This window comes from Babylonia areolata, chromosome 34 (genome assembly GCF_041734735.1).
Source record: "Babylonia areolata isolate BAREFJ2019XMU chromosome 34, ASM4173473v1, whole genome shotgun sequence".
Classification (NCBI taxonomy): Eukaryota; Metazoa; Mollusca; class Gastropoda; order Neogastropoda; family Buccinidae; genus Babylonia; species Babylonia areolata.
The window spans coordinates 8,561,588-8,579,087 of record NC_134909.1 but is presented as its reverse complement, the minus strand read 5'-3'; the positions used below and the strand labels follow the sequence as shown (position 1 = coordinate 8,579,087).

At 44.2% G+C, this 17,500-nt stretch overlaps 1 protein-coding gene across 2 annotated transcripts in view; it reads right to left on the bottom strand.

Annotated features, from left to right (window-relative positions):
- Window positions 1–6,493: 6,493 nt before the first annotated feature.
- LOC143277461 (uncharacterized) overlaps window positions 6,494–17,500 on the bottom strand; it is a 34,631-nt gene continuing 23,624 nt past the window's right edge. For both annotated transcript variants that reach the window (XM_076582294.1, XM_076582295.1), the window contains 3 exons: window positions 9,106–9,216; window positions 8,559–8,669; window positions 6,494–6,638 (listed from right to left, as the gene is read on the bottom strand). In XM_076582294.1, the coding sequence (XP_076438409.1) occupies window positions 6,565–6,638; window positions 8,559–8,669; window positions 9,106–9,216 (296 nt within the window). In that variant the 3' untranslated portion in view covers window positions 6,494–6,564. The remainder of the gene's footprint in view (window positions 6,639–8,558; window positions 8,670–9,105; window positions 9,217–17,500) is intronic.

Below are 17,500 nucleotides of genomic sequence, written 5' to 3'. Positions count from 1 at the left end.
GTGTGTATGCGTGTGTGTGTGTGTGTGTGTGTGTGTGTGTGTGTGTGTGTGCTGCTTTGCTCCTCGTTATGCAAAAGTGTTCTCTCTAATGAGAGCAGAAGAAAACAAGTGCAGGAAAACAATTAAGAGCACACACACACACACACACACACACACACACACTGGGACATGGTGGAGTGTCACTACTGACCACCACTGACCACTGCTGACCACTGACCACTGCTGACCACTACTGAGCGATGGTCACCGAACATAATGGACACTGACCACTGCTGTCTGCCGCTGACCACTGCTATCTGCCGCTGACCACTGCTGTCTGCCGCTGACCACTGCTGTCTGCCATTGACCACTGCTGTCTGCCGCTGACCACTGCTGTCTGCCGCTGACCACTGCTGTCATTGACCACTGCTGTCTGCCATTGACCACTGCTGTCTGCCGCTGACCACTGCTGTCATTGACCACTGCTGCCATTGACCACTGCTGTCTGCCGCTGACCACTGCTGTCATTGACCACTGCTGTCTGCCATTGACCACTGCTGTCTGCCGCTGACCACTGCTGTCATTGACCACTGCTGCCATTGACCACTGCTGTCTGCCGCTGACCACTGCTGTCATTGACCACTGCTGTCTGTCATTGACCACTGCTGTCATTGACCACTGCTGTCTGCCATTGACCACTACTGTCTGCCATTGACCACTGCTGTCATTGACCACTGCTGTCATTGACTACTGCTGTCTGTCATTGACCACTGCTGTCATTGACCACTGCTGTCTGTCATTGACCACTGCTGTCATTGACCACTGCTGTTTGTCATTGACCACTGCTGTCATTGACCACTGCTGTCTGCCATTGACCACTGCTGACTGCCAATGACCACTGCTGTCTGTCATTGACCACTGCTGTCATTGACCACTGCTGTTTGTCATTGACCACTGCTGTCATTGACCACTGCTGTCTGCCATTGACCACTGCTGACTGCCAATGACCACTGCTGTCTGTCATTGACCACTGCTGTCATTGACCACTGCTGACTGCCAGTGACCACTGCTGTCTGTCATTGACCACTGCTGTCATTGACCACTGCTGACTGCCAGTGACCACTGCTGTCTGTCATTGACCACTGCTGTCTGCCATTGACCACTGCTGACTGCCAGTGACCATGGCTGACTTTTCCACCCCAAAAATATATGTATGATTAATCATACGTAGGCCTGGGGAAAGATAATCCTGTGGGAATATAGACCAGGGGGAACACAGACCTTGAGGAGCATATACCTCGGGGAATATAGACCTGAGATAACACAGACCTCATGGAACATAAACATGCTCCTGAGCTAAGTTAGCAGGCAAATACACAAAGACCCCCAAGTCGAAGCAAAACGCATTCTCCAGCTTTGGCAAATTTGATCATGATGTCATCTTCTTCGTAGCTCAGCTCAAGGCGAGCAGAGGGGTTCAAACTATTATAACCCTTTACGGTGAAACCCGATCCTCACTGAAAACACTTAAGAGAAAATCTTTTTTCTTTCTTTCTTTTTTTTTTTCCTGGAAGTGATAACTCTCTCCAGACGAAGGAATGCTCACGCATTCCTACACAAAACGTATTCGGATTCAGGCGAAGGAATGGAATAGCATTCTCCGAAAGTAAAATTCAATCATGCGCTGTACACGTGATTTTGTGATTAGCCAAGCAGAGTGTGCTATTCTGGGTCACTCCATAATCGAACAGTATGATTGGTCAGTCTGGGATGTGTGGCCCGTCTCGCACACACGCTGACAAAGTCACTGACCGGTCGTCTGCTCGCGTGCCAGCCTGTTAGCAAAGCGGGCTCTTCTCAGAATGTTGTGAAGCGAACAAGGCAATGACGACAACGTTTTAGGGTTGCCGAAGTACTTGAAATGCTACAAACTGAAGGGTCGGACATTGAAGAGGTGGATGATGACGAAGAAGAAAGCGAATTTAATGCAGAAAGCTAGCATGGGTATGGTGATTCGGGGTGAAAATTTGGCAGTATTTTCTACATATGGCAAAACTGTAAAAATAAGATGAGAAATTTGATTTTTTTTATGTAATAGCTCAACGCGTAATAAACCAGTTCTGAAAGTTTCATTTTCTTACACAGTATTTTGTATTTTTTGTATTTTTTTTTTCCAAACCCTTACAAATGGGCCGTCTGTGGGGAAAGGCAAGGGAGAAAACTTGTCGTCCCGAGTGAAAAAAAAAGGGGGGGGGGAATAGCTGTTAACAATGCTTACTCCGGTAACCTCGTGAAAGAAAAATTCGTTTCCGTAAAGCTAATGCCTCCACAGAGAGAAAGAGAAAGAGAGAGAGAATGAGATCGTGTCTACCTCGCCTTTTTCAGACATTGTGCATGAAACTACCCTGTATGTGATTTTATATGTTGCATGGCCTTGACAATGTTTGAGCATGACAATGGTAAGAAGACAGATTACAGGGGGAAGAAAGAGAGAGAGAGAGAGAGAGAGAGAGAATAAAAAAGACAGAATAAAGAGAAGAAAAAAAAAATCGTTTCATATCGTTTCTGCCAACTATAGATGTATGGCCTGTGACATCCACCACCAACAGCTCCAAGTGTTTGACCAGGCCCCCTTTACAAGTGACACTGTGTATCCCCCAAGTAAAGGAAGGGTTCGCGCCTCAACACGTGTAGAGCTCCAATTTTGATGGTGTCAGCTCCTTTCCCAAAATTTCTGGTTATTAAAGTAGCATGGCATATGATGGTTCTGGTTCTGGTTCTGGTTCTGGCCGACCTCTGTAACGATCTGTATATCCGTGGCTTGCTTCTCTACTTGCACAGCAGTAAACTCCAGAGCGATCTACTTCCTTGTTTGCAGAACGGTGAAACATTCTTGTGAAACTGTCCCCTTCATCTTTTGTCTCACTCGAATATCCCTCTTCTCTCGTGATGAAACCAAGGTTTGAATTAACCCTGCTATTCAATTTTCGACGGAATAACATCAATATAAATCCACGGATGTTGTATTTTATCACTTCAATATCACTCTCGTTGCATAAGAAAAGTACTCATGATGCAAACATATGTAAGTATACACAACCCATGCACAGTTGGCAACAATGATACGCTTTTATTTATTTCCCTTTTTCGGTTTGTTAATCGCATGCATCGCATGTTAACTAATACATTAGGTCATTTTAAAACAAATCATGCATAACAACACATTTGTCGTATTTTAAAAGCGAATGATCAAAATTATTGTCCATTCACACATATACGTCCACTGTAAAATTGTGTTATAAAAAGCAACAACAAAAAACAACAATGATAGAATTGTTGATGCACCAGAAAAAGTATTTCATGACCTGCGTGATTCTGAAGCGGAATCAAACACACACACACGCACGCACGCACGCACGCACACACACACACACACACACACATATATACATATATATATATATATATATATATATACACACACACACAGACACACACACACACACGCGCACTCACACACACACACACACACACACACACACACATATATATATATGTGTGTATGTGTGTGTGTCTTATCCAGTGTATGGCACGCATAAAACTTAATAAGACAACATAAAAAGGTATGAAATAAAAGTATTGCTCAGCCAGTCTTCATTTTGTACAACAGTTAGCAGCAGCGCCGGATCTCTTTGAGCATGCGCATATATCAAGGGATATAAATCATTGTAATTATACCTTTACTTTACATGTATGGATACCACAATATATATATATATATATATATATATATATATATATATATACAAAGAGAGACAGAGAGAGAATACTGAACACTGAACACTGAAATGTTTGATGTCATTAGCTGTAAAGCTCAAGTAACATAGTAGGTACAAATCAGAACAAAAATGGTGCAAAACAAATCAAATGGAACAGAAGGGGGGGAAAAACATGATCAAAGTAAACTAAACTACCAAGGGATAAGCGGCAGTTTGGTACTTTGTCATTTGCTTAAAAACTCCATGTGGCAGGCGGGTACTGTGCCTTCCCCCCACGCCCCCCCACCCCCCACCCAGTCGTTCGTCTCCAAGGTTTGAACAGTACACAGGAAACAAAGTACATATAATCCGTATAATAATTGTTTAAGCATGTGACATCAACACATGTCATATAATATACGAACACATAACAAAGTACATATAAAACAGATAACACATCAGAAAAATACACTGTCGAAATTGACCGTCCAAATGTAACCCTTTCTTTTGTCTATGCCTTTCCCGCCCTTCATAGAACCCATACTGAGTTTTTAATTGATTAATGAGTATTTGGACCGATAGTAGACGTTTTACGTATAGTTACTGCCTCGGATACATATTTTGCTAGTGGGAGTATCATATCTTCATTTTCTGTCATCAGAATACCGAACAAATATTTTCTCTGCACTGGAGCTGTATTGAAAAGGGTACATTTTTTTTCTCGCAATTCTTCGTATCTTTTGCAGTTAAATATGAAATGTTTTCATCTTCTGGGCTTTCACCACTCATTGGGCAAGGGGATGTTGCTACGTCTGAATCGAACCATCTTCTGTTGCCATTCAGTCGAAGTGCTCTCAATCTGAGCCTCGCAAAACAGATTCTAAGCCACTTGTTTGTTACGATCTTGATATATTTCTCCGTTTGAAAACCTGATTTAAATGAATAGAACCATTTATACCTATCATTGCTCTCTATTTCTCCGTGCCAGTTTTGTTTGTAACATGCTATAAGTCTATCTTTAAATTCAGATACAAAGCCGCTCTCGTACCCTACTCCTTGGCACATCCAGACCAGACCGAATCCATGTTCCATAGTGTTTTCATGATGTGGAATACCCAGTTCTCTTTGCCCTTCTCCTCTTGCAGCAGCAGCATCTTGTATGCTTGCCTACATAATCGTGATGTTGGCAGTCTAGTAAGTTTGAGACAATATTTCATGCATTTTACAATTGATTTGATATGCAATGGGTACCTGCCAGTTTCGCCATACATCATAATGTTTGATAAATGTAATGGGAAACCAAGAAAGCGCTTCATTGCAAAAGTATGTACTCTTTCCATTTGATTATTTGTCATGAGTCCCCATATTTCCACTCCATAGTTCAAGACTGGTTCAATCTGTGTGTAGATATGTTTCCAGAAAAGCTGTGCATCAGTCGACCGTAGTCTCCTGAGTGATTTTATAATTTGGATTACACCTTTTTTCCCTTTTCTATTTGCTTCATCCCACGCAGACGTCAAACTCGTTTTAGTTCTGAATAACATTCCTAAATATGTATATGAATTAGTTACTTTTATTTCTCTATCACCATAGTACCATTTTTCATGAGTCGAAAGCTGACCTCCTTTGCGGAAGACTATAATATTGGTCTTATCGAGATTTACTGTTAATTGTATCTGTCTGTTTCTTGCTTAAGGCATATAATTGATTTTGTAACCCAGTGAGTGTGTCAGACAAGAGAACAACATCGTCAGCAAACAGCATTAGGAACAATTCTGTTGCGCCAGGTATCATTTGTATTCCATGTCTACCCTTCTTTGATAACTCTACTGCCAGTTCATTGATGAAAAAGGATAACAGCTCTTCTAGGATTTGAAAGCCGCCTTGTAGCTCAGTGTGCTTATATAGTGGTGATCTTTCTGGAGCAATATAACTAGCAATTAACACAAAATGTTTATCAACACTAAACACAGTTCATATAGTGGTGATCTTTCTGGAGCAATATAACTAGCAATTAACACAAAATTTTTATCAACACTAAACACAGTTCATATAGTGGTGATCTTTCTGGAGCAATATAACTAGCAATTAACACAAAATTTTTATCAACACTAAACACAGTTCATATCGTGGTGATCTTTCTGGAGCAATATAACTAGCAATTAACACAATATTTTTATCAACACTAAACACACTTTTATCTATTTCGACAGCTACTGTATTCTTGCAGTCTATGTTAACATCTTTTACATGAGAGAGAGAGAGAGAGAGAGAGAGAGAGAGAGAGACAGGAGGGCGAAATACATCTAAAGAGAATACAGAAACACACCTCTCATGCAGTGCCAAAAACAACAGCCACTCATGCTTGGGTATTACTCACGATTACTTTTTTTTTTTTTTTTTTTTTTTTTTTCATTGATATCAGTGCTTCAACCTCACGATGCAGACAGCTGTGCACCACAAGATGACTGACAGTGGCAGATCAGTGGCTGTCATGGCTGTGTTGTTTCCTAACGAATTCTTGCACTGAAAGAAGGCTTGTTTTGTGATACGCACGGATATTGTAGTCCCACCATTAAACCATTAAAGCTTAACAGCATATCTCGTTAAAACCATAAATCATTTGTAAATTTGTGTCTGCGGATAATGTTGTTGCACTACAAAACAGCCAGGCAGGTGTGTGTATTACTCATGATAACATTCTGTTTATCTGTAACAACGTGTTCACGATCCAGACAAACCGCACACCACATGACTGACTATGGCTGTCATGCTGGCAGTGGTGTGGTGTGGTCAGTCAATGAAGTGTGATACAAGCAGATGGTGATCAGGGTTTGTGTGGCACGTTGACATACACAGCTCTGTTCTCTGTCCCACTGTTCTCGTACACAGGGCCTGGACCTTCAGACAGAAACAACACAGGTCTGATTGTTGATTGGTGAATGCCTGTGTAAATTAGCAGTCAGCCACGTATGACCAGTTTTATTGAAACGTGTCACTGATTCGTTTCAGCGAGTTATTTCCCTTGTGACAACTCTTTTCTTTTCACTGTGGACCTGCACGAGCATTTTCTTTGTCTTGTAGTTGGGGATTGACGTGTATGGTACATGTACTGGATCAAAATGCATGATTATCTCACACACACACACACACGCACACACACACACACACACACACACACACACACACACACACACAGAGGTGTGATACAACCTGTCAAATAGTTCCATAATATTCAGCAGACCACATCAAAGCACTGACAGGAACTACAGAAAGCAAACCCAAGTATACACCCTAACACTCTAGGTGTTGACATCCAGCAGACACCTGTACACAGCTTCACACGTCTGGACCAGTGCCTCACAGATTCATCTGAAATATCTGATGGTGGTTTGTCCGCCCAGCAACACGTTCCCAAGACAAGGAAAAACACCTCTCTGACTCACCATACCTTTTCAGCTAGCTGCAAGAGGAAGACTTTAACGAAAACCTGATGCAGCACAAGGTCTCCACGAGGTAAAGTTTCTGCCAGGTTCCCCAGAGACCACGAAGGACACTGACCAGAAGAACACACGACATGTTGGATGGATTCTGGTCACTGGCCAAGAGGACAGGTGGTATCCATCACACAGAAAGAGCAGAGCCAGCAACACCTGCTCTCTTGGACAGCCCCTGTCACACTGGTGTCCCCACTGCAGCTGACTCTTCAGGGAGTGGCCCCTCAGTCCTCTCCACACCCACACAGCCTTCACTGACAGCTGACTCTTCAGGGAGTGGCCCCTCAGTCCTCTCCACACCCACACAGCCTTCACTGACAGCTGACTCTTCAGGGAGTGGCCCCTCAGTCCTCTCCACACCCACACAGCCTTCACTGACAGCTGACTCTTCAGGGAGTGGCCCCTCAGTCCTCTGCACACCCACACAGCCTTCACTGACAGCTGACTCTTCAGGGAGTGGCCCCTCAGTCCTCTCCACACCCACACAGCCTTCACTGACAGCTGACTCTTCAGGGAGTGGGCCCTCAGTCCTCTCCACACCCACACAGCCTTCACTGACAGCTGACTCTTCAGGGAGTGGGCCCTCAGTCCTCTCCACACCCACACAGCCTTCACTGACAGCTGACTCTTCAGGGAGTGGCCCCTCAGTCCTCTCCACACCTACACAGCCTTCACTGACAGCTGACTCTTCAGGGAGTGGCGCCTCAGTACTCTCCACACCCACACAGCCTTCACTGACAGCTGACTCTTCAAGGAGTGGCCCCTCAGTACTCTCCACACCCACACAGCCTTCACTGACAGCTGACTCTTCAGGGAGTGGCCCCTCAGTCCTCTCCACACCTACACAGCCTTCACTGACAGCTGACTTCAGGGAGTGGCCCCTCAGTCCCTTGCACACCCACACAGCCTTCACTGACAGCTGACTCTTCAGGGAGTGGCCCCTCAGTCCTCTCCACACCCACACAGCCTTCACTGACAGCTGTGGAGAAGGTGTGCCTGTCTTCACTCGTCACAGAGGAACAAGACCACTCTGGTCACGATTTACTATTTTAACGACTCAAATCCCTGACTGGCCTCATGGTGACTGAGAACGAACTCACAGCAGTCTCATATTCATCAGACTGCAGCACTTTCAGAGACATTGCTCTGGTCCGTACACATCGCAAGCGTTCTCCTCACAGTTGTGAATGCATGGTGTTCAATTTTCAAACAAGAGACACGAGATACATGGTCAACAGTCATGTATGCAATGAACTGAGAATTTCACAGAGAATGTCACTCACACATGTGTCACCAATGGAAAAAAAGAGAAGTGATTTCATACCCTGATCCACAGCAGCCCCAGTGTTGCGGTAAGGTGAGATGTCAGAGTAGACAGACGGAACACCGATGTCACTGGTCCTCAGAGATGTGTACACTGAGGTGGGCTGGTGCTCTGATGATGTCACACACACACACACACACACACACACACACACACACACACACACATTAAATTGTACTTAATACTACTGGCTTGTGGTGCAGCGTCACGTTTTTAAGCTTGGGGTTTTCGTTACGAGTATATCCCTCTTGTGTTTCATATATATCGTGTATGTCATTTGTCTTCAAATAGAGATCATGCCCATGAGACAAGATAATAAAAATGAATACAATTTTGAGAAATTTGATATGGTTCTCACACAACCATTTAGACTCTGTCCCCACCAATGCACACACTCAACATACACACAAAGAAAAATATGTGCGGATGTGGGAGCGTCGTGGAAAGAGAGAGCATGAGAAACAGACAGAAAGAGACATAGATAGAGAAAGATGACGACGGACAGACGGACACAGACAGACAGACAGAAAGCAGTGTATTGCAGTACCCTGATCCAGGTCAGCTCCAGCATGACGACCCTGTGTCAGGTCAGAGTAGACAGACCGAACTCCGATGTCACTGGTCTGCAGAGATGTGTACACTGGGGTGGGCTGGGGTTCTGTGGGCATCACACACACACACACACACACACACACACACACACACACACACGTTTTTCATATAAACAAATGTAAATACATATCAGCAACAAAAAGTGGTATGTCAAAAAATGATAACACTGCAGTTAAACGTATTGTATAACATTCTAAATAATCATGCAAAAGCTCTTAATAAATAAAGCTGACGAAAATAACAGTTTTATAATATCAGACGAATATTATCATCTTTATTTTATGACTGGCGCAATCACCCAGTCACCACCACCACATAACGATCAGAAACAGGGGACACACTTGTAGAGCAACAGGTCCTTCAAAGTGAGGTGGTACCCGTGCTTCAGAAACACTACACCACCAGACAGAAACAAAGGGAAAATCCTCACTCTCATTGGGAACAGTGCTTCAGAAACACTACACCACCAGACAGAAACAAAGGGAAAATCCTCACTCTCATTGGGAACAGTGCTTCAGAAACACTACACCAGACAGATACAAAGGGAAAATCCTCACTCTCATTGGGAACAGTGCTTCAGAAACACTACACCACCAGACAGAAACAAAGGGAAAATCCTCACTCTCATTGGGAACAGTGCTTCAGAAACACTACACCACCAGACAGAAACAAAGGGAAAATCCTCACTCTCATTGGGAACAGTGCTTCAGAAACACTACACCACCAGACAGAAACAAAGGGAAAATCCTCACTCTCATTGGGAACAGTGCTTCAGAAACACTACACCACCAGACAGAAACAAAGGGAAAATCCTCACTCTCAGTGGGAACAGTGCTTCAGAAACACTACACCACCACACAGAAACAAAGGGAAAATCCTCACTCTCATTGGGAACAGTGCTTCAGAAACACTGCACCACCACAGAGAAACAAAGGGAAAATCATCACTCTCATTGGGAACATTGCTTCAGAAACACTACACCACCAGACAGAAACAAAGGGAAAATCCTCACTCTCATTGGGAACAGTGCTTCAGAAACACTACACCACCAGACAGAAACAAAGGGAAAATCCTCACTCTCATTGGGAACAGTGCTTCAGAAACACTACACCACCAGACAGAAACAAAGGGAAAATCCTCACTCTCATTGGGAACAGCGCTTCAGAAACACTACACCACCAGACAGAAACAAAGGGAAAATCCTCACTCTCATTGGGAACAGTGCTTCAGAAACACTACACCACCACACAGAAACAAAGGGAAAATCCTCACTCTCATTGGGAACAGTGCTTCAGAAACACCACACCACCAGACAGAAACAAAGGGAAAATCCCCACTCTCATTGGGAACAGTGCTTCAGAAACACCACACCACCAGACAGAAACAAAGGGAAAATCCCCACTCTCATTGGGAACAGTGCTTCAGAAACACCACACCACCAGACAGAAACAAAGGGAAAATCCTCACTCTCATTGGGAACAGTGCTTCAGAAACACTACACCACCACACAGAAACAAAGGGAAAATCCTCACTCTCATTGGGAACAGTGCTTCAGAAACACTACACCACCAGACAGAAACAAAGGGAAAATCCTCACTATCATTGGGAACAGTGCTTCAGGAACACTACACCACCAGACAGAAACAAAGGGAAAATCCTCACTATCATTGGGAACAGTGCTTCAGAAACACTACACCACCAGACAGAAACAAAGGGAAAATCCTCACTCTCATTGGGAACAGTGCTTCAGAAACACTACACCACCAGACAGAAACAAAGGGAAAATCCTCACTCTCATTGGGAACAGTGCTTCAGAAACACTACACCACACAGAAACAAAAGGAAAATCCTCACTCTCATTGGGAACAGTGCTTCAGAAACACTACACCACACAGAAACAAAGGGAAAATCCTCACTCTCATTGGGAACAGTGCTTCAGAAACACTACACCACCAGACAGAAACAAAGGGAAAATCCTCACTCTCATTGGGAACAGTGCTTCAGAAACACTACACCACCACCAGAAACAAAGGGAAAATCCTCACTCTCATTGGGAACAGTGCTTCAGAAACACTACACCACCACCAGAAACAAAGGGAAAATCCTCACTCTCATTGGGAACAGTGCTTCAGAAACACTACACCAGACAGAAACAAAGGGAAAATCCTCACTCTCATTGGGAACAGTGCTTCAGAAACACTACACCACCAGACAGAAACAAAGGGAAAATCCTCACTCTCATTGGGAACAGTGCTTCAGAAACACTACACCACCAGACAGAAACAAAGGGAAAATCCTCACTCTCATTGGGAACAGTGCTTCAGAAACACTACACCACCAGACAGAAACAAAGGGAAAATCCTCACTCTCATTGGGAACAGTGCTTCAGAAACACTACACCACCAGACAGAAACAAAGGGAAAATCCTCACTCTCATTGGGAACAGTGCTTCAGAAACACTACACCACCAGACAGAAACAAAGGGAAAATCCTCACTCTCATTGGGAACAGTGCTTCAGAAACACTACACCACGAGACAGAAACAAAGGGAAAATCCTCACTCTCATTGGGAACAGTGCTTCAGAAACACTACACCACCAGACAGAAACAAAGGGAAAATCCTCACTCTCATTGGGAACAGTGCTTCAGAAACACTACACCACCACACAGAAACAAAGGGAAAATCCTCACTCTCATTGGGAACAGTGCTTCAGAAACACTACACCACCAGACAGAAACAAAGGGAAAATCCTCACTCTCATTGGGAACAGTGCTTCAGAAACACTACACCACTAGACAGAAACACAGGGAAAATCCTCACTCTCATTGGGAACAGTGCTTCAGAAACACTGCACCAGACAGAAACAAAGGGAAAATCCTCACTCTCATTGGGAACAGTGCTTCAGAAACACTACACCACCAGACAGAAACAAAGGGAAAATCCTCACTCTCATTGGGAACAGTGCTTCAGAAACACTACACCAGACAGAAACAAAGGGAAAATCCTCACTCTCATTGGGAACAGTGCTTCAGAAACACCACACCACCAGACAGAAACAAAGGGAAAATCCTCACTCTCATTGGGAACAGTGCTTCAGAAACACTACACCACCAGACAGAAACAAAGGGAAAATCCTCACTCTCATTGGGAACAGTGCTTCAGAAACACCTACACCACCAGACAGAAACAAAGGGAAAGTCCTCACTCTCATTGGGAACACTGCTTCAGAAACACTACACCACTAGACAGAAACAAAGGGAAAATCCTCACTCTCATTGGGAACAGTGCTTTAGAAACACTACACCACCAGACAGAAACAAAGGGAAAATCCTCACTCTCATTGGGAACAGTGCTTCAGAAACACTACACCACCAGACAGAAACAAAGGGAAAATCCTCACTCTCATTGGGAACAGTGCTTCAGAAACACTACACCACCAGACAGAAACAAAGGGAAAATCCTCACTCTCATTGGGAACAGTGCTTCAGAAACACTACACCACCAGACAGAAACAAAGGGAAAATCCTCACTCTCATTGGGAACAGTGCTTCAGAAACACTACACCACCAGACAGAAACAAAGGGAAAATCCTCACTCTCATTGGGAACAGTGCTTCAGAAACACTACACCACCAGACAGAAACAAAGGGAAAATCCTCACTCTCATTGGGAACAGTGCTTCAGAAAACTACACCACGAGACAGAAACAAAGGGAAAATCCTCACTCTCATTGGGAACAGTGCTTCAGAAACACTACACCACCAGACAGAAACAAAGGGAAAATCCTCACTCTCATTGGGAACAGTGCTTCAGAAACACTACACCACCAGACAGAAACAAAGGGAAAATCCTCACTCTCATTGGGAACAGTGCTTCAGAAACACTACACCAGGCAGAAACAAAGGGAAAATCCTCACTCTCATTGGGAACAGTGCTTTAGAAACACAACACCACCAGACAGAAACAAAGGGAAAATCCTCACTCTCATTGGGAACAGTGCTTCAGAAACACTACACCACCAGACAGAAACAAAGGGAAAATCCTCACTCTCATTGGGAACAGTGCTTCAGAAACACTACACCACCAGACAGAAACAAAGGGAAAATCCTCACTCTCATTGGGAACAGTGCTTCAGAAACACTACACCACCAGACAGAAACAAAGGGAAAATCCTCACTCTCATTGGGAACAGTGCTTCAGAAACACTACACCACAGACAGAAACAAAGGGAAAATCCTCACTCTCATTGGGAACAGTGCTTCAGAAACACTACACCACAGACAGAAACAAAGGGAAAATCCTCACTCTCATTGGGAACAGTGCTTCAGAAACACTACACCACACAGAAACAAAGGGAAAATCCTCACTCTCATTCGGAACAGTGCTTCAGAAACACTACACCACCAGACAGAAACAAAGGGAAAATCCTCACTCTCATTGGGAACAGTGCTTCAGAAACACTACACCACCAGACAGAAACAAAGGGAAAATCCTCACTCTCATTGGGAACAGTGCTTCAGAAACACTACACCACCAGACAGAAACACAGGGAAAATCCTCACTCTCATTGGGAACAGTGCTTCAGAAACACTACACCAGACAGAAACAAAGGGAAAATCCTCACTCTCATTGGGAACAGTGCTTCAGAAACACTACACCAGACAGAAACAAAGGGAAAATCCTCACTCTCATTGGGAACAGTGCTTCAGAAACACTACACCACCAGACAGAAACAAAGGGAAAATCCTCACTCTCATTGGGAACAGTGCTTCAGAAACACTACACCACCAGACAGAAACAAAGGGAAAATCCTCACTCTCATTGGGAACAGTGCTTCAGAAACACTACACCACCAGACAGAAACAAAGGGAAAATCCTCACTCTCATTGGGAACAGTGCTTCACAAACACTACACCACCAGACAGAAACAAAGGGAAAATCCTCACTCTCACTGGGAACAGTGCTTCAGAGACACTACACCACCACACAGAAACAAAGGGAAAATCCTCACTCTCATTGGGAACAGTGCTTCAGAAACACTACACCACCAGACAGAAACAAAGGGAAAATCCTCACTCTCATTGGGAACAGTGCTTCAGAAACACTACACCACCAGACAGAAACAAAGGGAAAATCCTCACTCTCATTGGGAACAGTGCTTCAGAAACACTACACCACCAGACAGAAACACAGGGAAAATCCTCACTCTCATTGGGAACAGTGCTTCAGAAACACTACACCACTAGACAGAAACAAAGGGAAAATCCTCACTCTCATTGGGAACAGTGCTTCAGAAACACTACACCAGACAGAAACAAAGGGAAAATCCTCACTCTCATTGGGAACAGTACTTCAGAAACACTACACCACCAGACAGAAACAAAGGGAAAATCCTCACTCTCATTGGGAACAGTGCTTCAGAAACACTACACCACCAGACAGAAACAAAGGGAAAGTCCTCACTCTCATTGGGAACAGTGCTTCAGAAACACTACACCACCAGACAGAAACAAAGGGAAAGTCCTCACTCTCATTGGGAACAGTGCTTCAGGAACACTACACCAGACAGAAACAAAGGGAAAATCCTCACTCTCATTGGGAACAGTGCTTCAGAAACACTACACCACCAGACAGAAACAAAGGGAAAATCCTCACTCTCATTGGGAACAGTGCTTCAGAAACACTACACCACCAGACAGAAACAAAGGGAAAGTCCTCACTCTCATTGGGAACAGTGCTTCAGGAACACTACACCAGGCAGAAACAAAGGGAAAATCCTCACTCTCATTGGGAACAGTGCTTCAGAAACACTACACCACCAGACAGAAACAAAGGGAAAATCCTCACTCTCATTGGGAACAGTGCTTCAGAAACACTACACCACCAGACAGAAACAAAGGGAAAATCCTCACTCTCAGTGGGAACAGTGCTTCAGAAACACTACACCAGACAGAAACAAAGGGAAAATCCTCACTCTCATTGGGAACAGTGCTTCAGAAACACTACACCACCAGACAGAAACAAAGGGAAAATCCTCGCTCTCATTAGGAACAGTGCTTCAGAAACACTACACCACCAGACAGAAACAAAGGGAAAATCCTCACTCTCATTGGGAACAGTGCTTCAGAAACACTACACCACCAGACAGAAACAAAGGGAAAATCCTCACTCTCATTGGGAACAGTGCTTCAGAAACACTACACCACCAGACAGAAACAAAGGGAAAATCCTCACTCTCATTGGGAACAGTGCTTCAGAAACACTACACCACCAGACAGAAACAAAGGGAAAATCCTCACTCTCATTGGGAACAGTGCTTCAGAAACACTACACCACCAGACAGAAACCAAGGGAAAATCCTCACTCTCATTGGGAACAGTGCTTCAGAAACACTACACCAGACAGAAACAAAGGGAAAATCCTCACTCTCATTGGGAACACTGCTTCAGAAACACTACACCACCAGACAGAAACAAAGGGAAAATCCTCACTCTCATTGGGAACAGTGCTTCAGAAACACTACACCAGACAGAAACAAAGGGAAAATCCTCACTCTCATTGGGAACAGTGCTTCAGAAACACTACACCACCAGACAGAAACAAAGGGAAAATCCTCACTCTCATTGGGAACAGTGCTTCAGAAACACTACACCACCAGACAGAAACAAAGGGAAAATCCTCACTCTCATTGGGAACAGTGCTTCAGAAACACTGCACCACCACAGAGAAACAAAGGGAAAATCCTCACTCTCATTGGGAACATTGCTTCAGAAACACTACACCACCAGACAGAAACAAAGGGAAAATCCTCACTCTCATTGGGAACAGTGCTTCAGAAACACTGCACCACCACAGAGAAACAAAGGGAAAATCCTCACTCTCATTGGGAACAGTGCTTCAGAAACACTACACCAGACATAAAAAAAGGGAAAATCCTCACTCTCATTGGGAACAGTGCTTCAGAAACACTACACCAGAGAGAAACAAAGGGAAAATCCTCACTCTCATTGGGAACAGTGCTTCAGAAACACTACACCACCAGACAGAAACAAAGGGAAAATCCTCACTCTCATTGGGAACAGTGCTTCAGAAACACTACACCACCAGACAGAAACAAAGGGAAAATCCTCACTCTCATTGGGAACAGTGCTTCAGAAACACTACACCACCAGACAGAAAGGGAAAATCCTCACTCTCACTGGGAACAGTGCTTCAGAAACACTACACCACCAGACAGAAACAAAGGGAAAATCCTCACTCTCATTGGGAACAGTGCTTCAGAAACACTGCACCACCAGACAGAAACAAAGGGAAAATCCTCACTCTCATTGGGAACAGTGCTTCAGAAACACTACACCACCAGACAGAAACAAAGGGAAAATCCTCACTCTCATTGGGAACAGTGCTTCAGAAACACTACACCACCAGACAGAAACAAAGGGAAAATCCTCACTCTCATTGGGAACAGTGCTTCAGAAACACTACACCACCACACAGAAACAAAGGGAAAATCCTCACTCTCATTGGGAACAATGCTTCAGAAACACTACACCACCAGACAGAAACAAAGGGAAAATCCTCACTCTCATTGGGAACAGTGCTTCAGAAACACTACACCACCAGACAGAAACAAAGGGAAAATCCTCACTCTCATTGGGAACAGCGCTTCAGAAACACTACACCAGCCAGAAAGAAAGGGAAAATCCTCACTCTCATTGGGAACAGCGCTTCAGAAACACTACACCAGCCAGAAACAAAGGGAAAATCCTCACTCTCATTGGGAACAGTGCTTCAGAAACACTACACCACCAGACAGAAACAAAGGGAAAATCCTCACTCTCATTGGGAACAGTGCTTCAGAAACACTGCACCACCAGACAGAAACAAAGGGAAAATCCTCACTCTCATTAGGAACAGTGCTTCAGAAACACTGCACCACCAGACAGAAACAAAGGGAAAATCCTCACTCTCATTGGGAACAGTGCTTCAGAAACACTACACCACCAGACAGAAACAAAGGGAAAATCCTCACTCTCATTGGGAACAGTGCTTCAGAAACACTACACCACCAGACAGAAACAAAGGGAAAATCCTCACTCTCATTGGGAACAGTGCTTCAGAAACACTACACCACCAGACAGAAACAAAGGGAAAATCCTCACTCTCATTGGGAACAGTGCTTCAGAAACACTACACCACCAGACAGAAACACAGGGAAAATCCTCACTCTCATTGGGAACAGTGCTTCAGAAACACTACACCACCAGACAGAAACAAAGGGAAAATCCTCACTCTCATTGGGAACAGTGCTTCAGAAACACTACACCAGA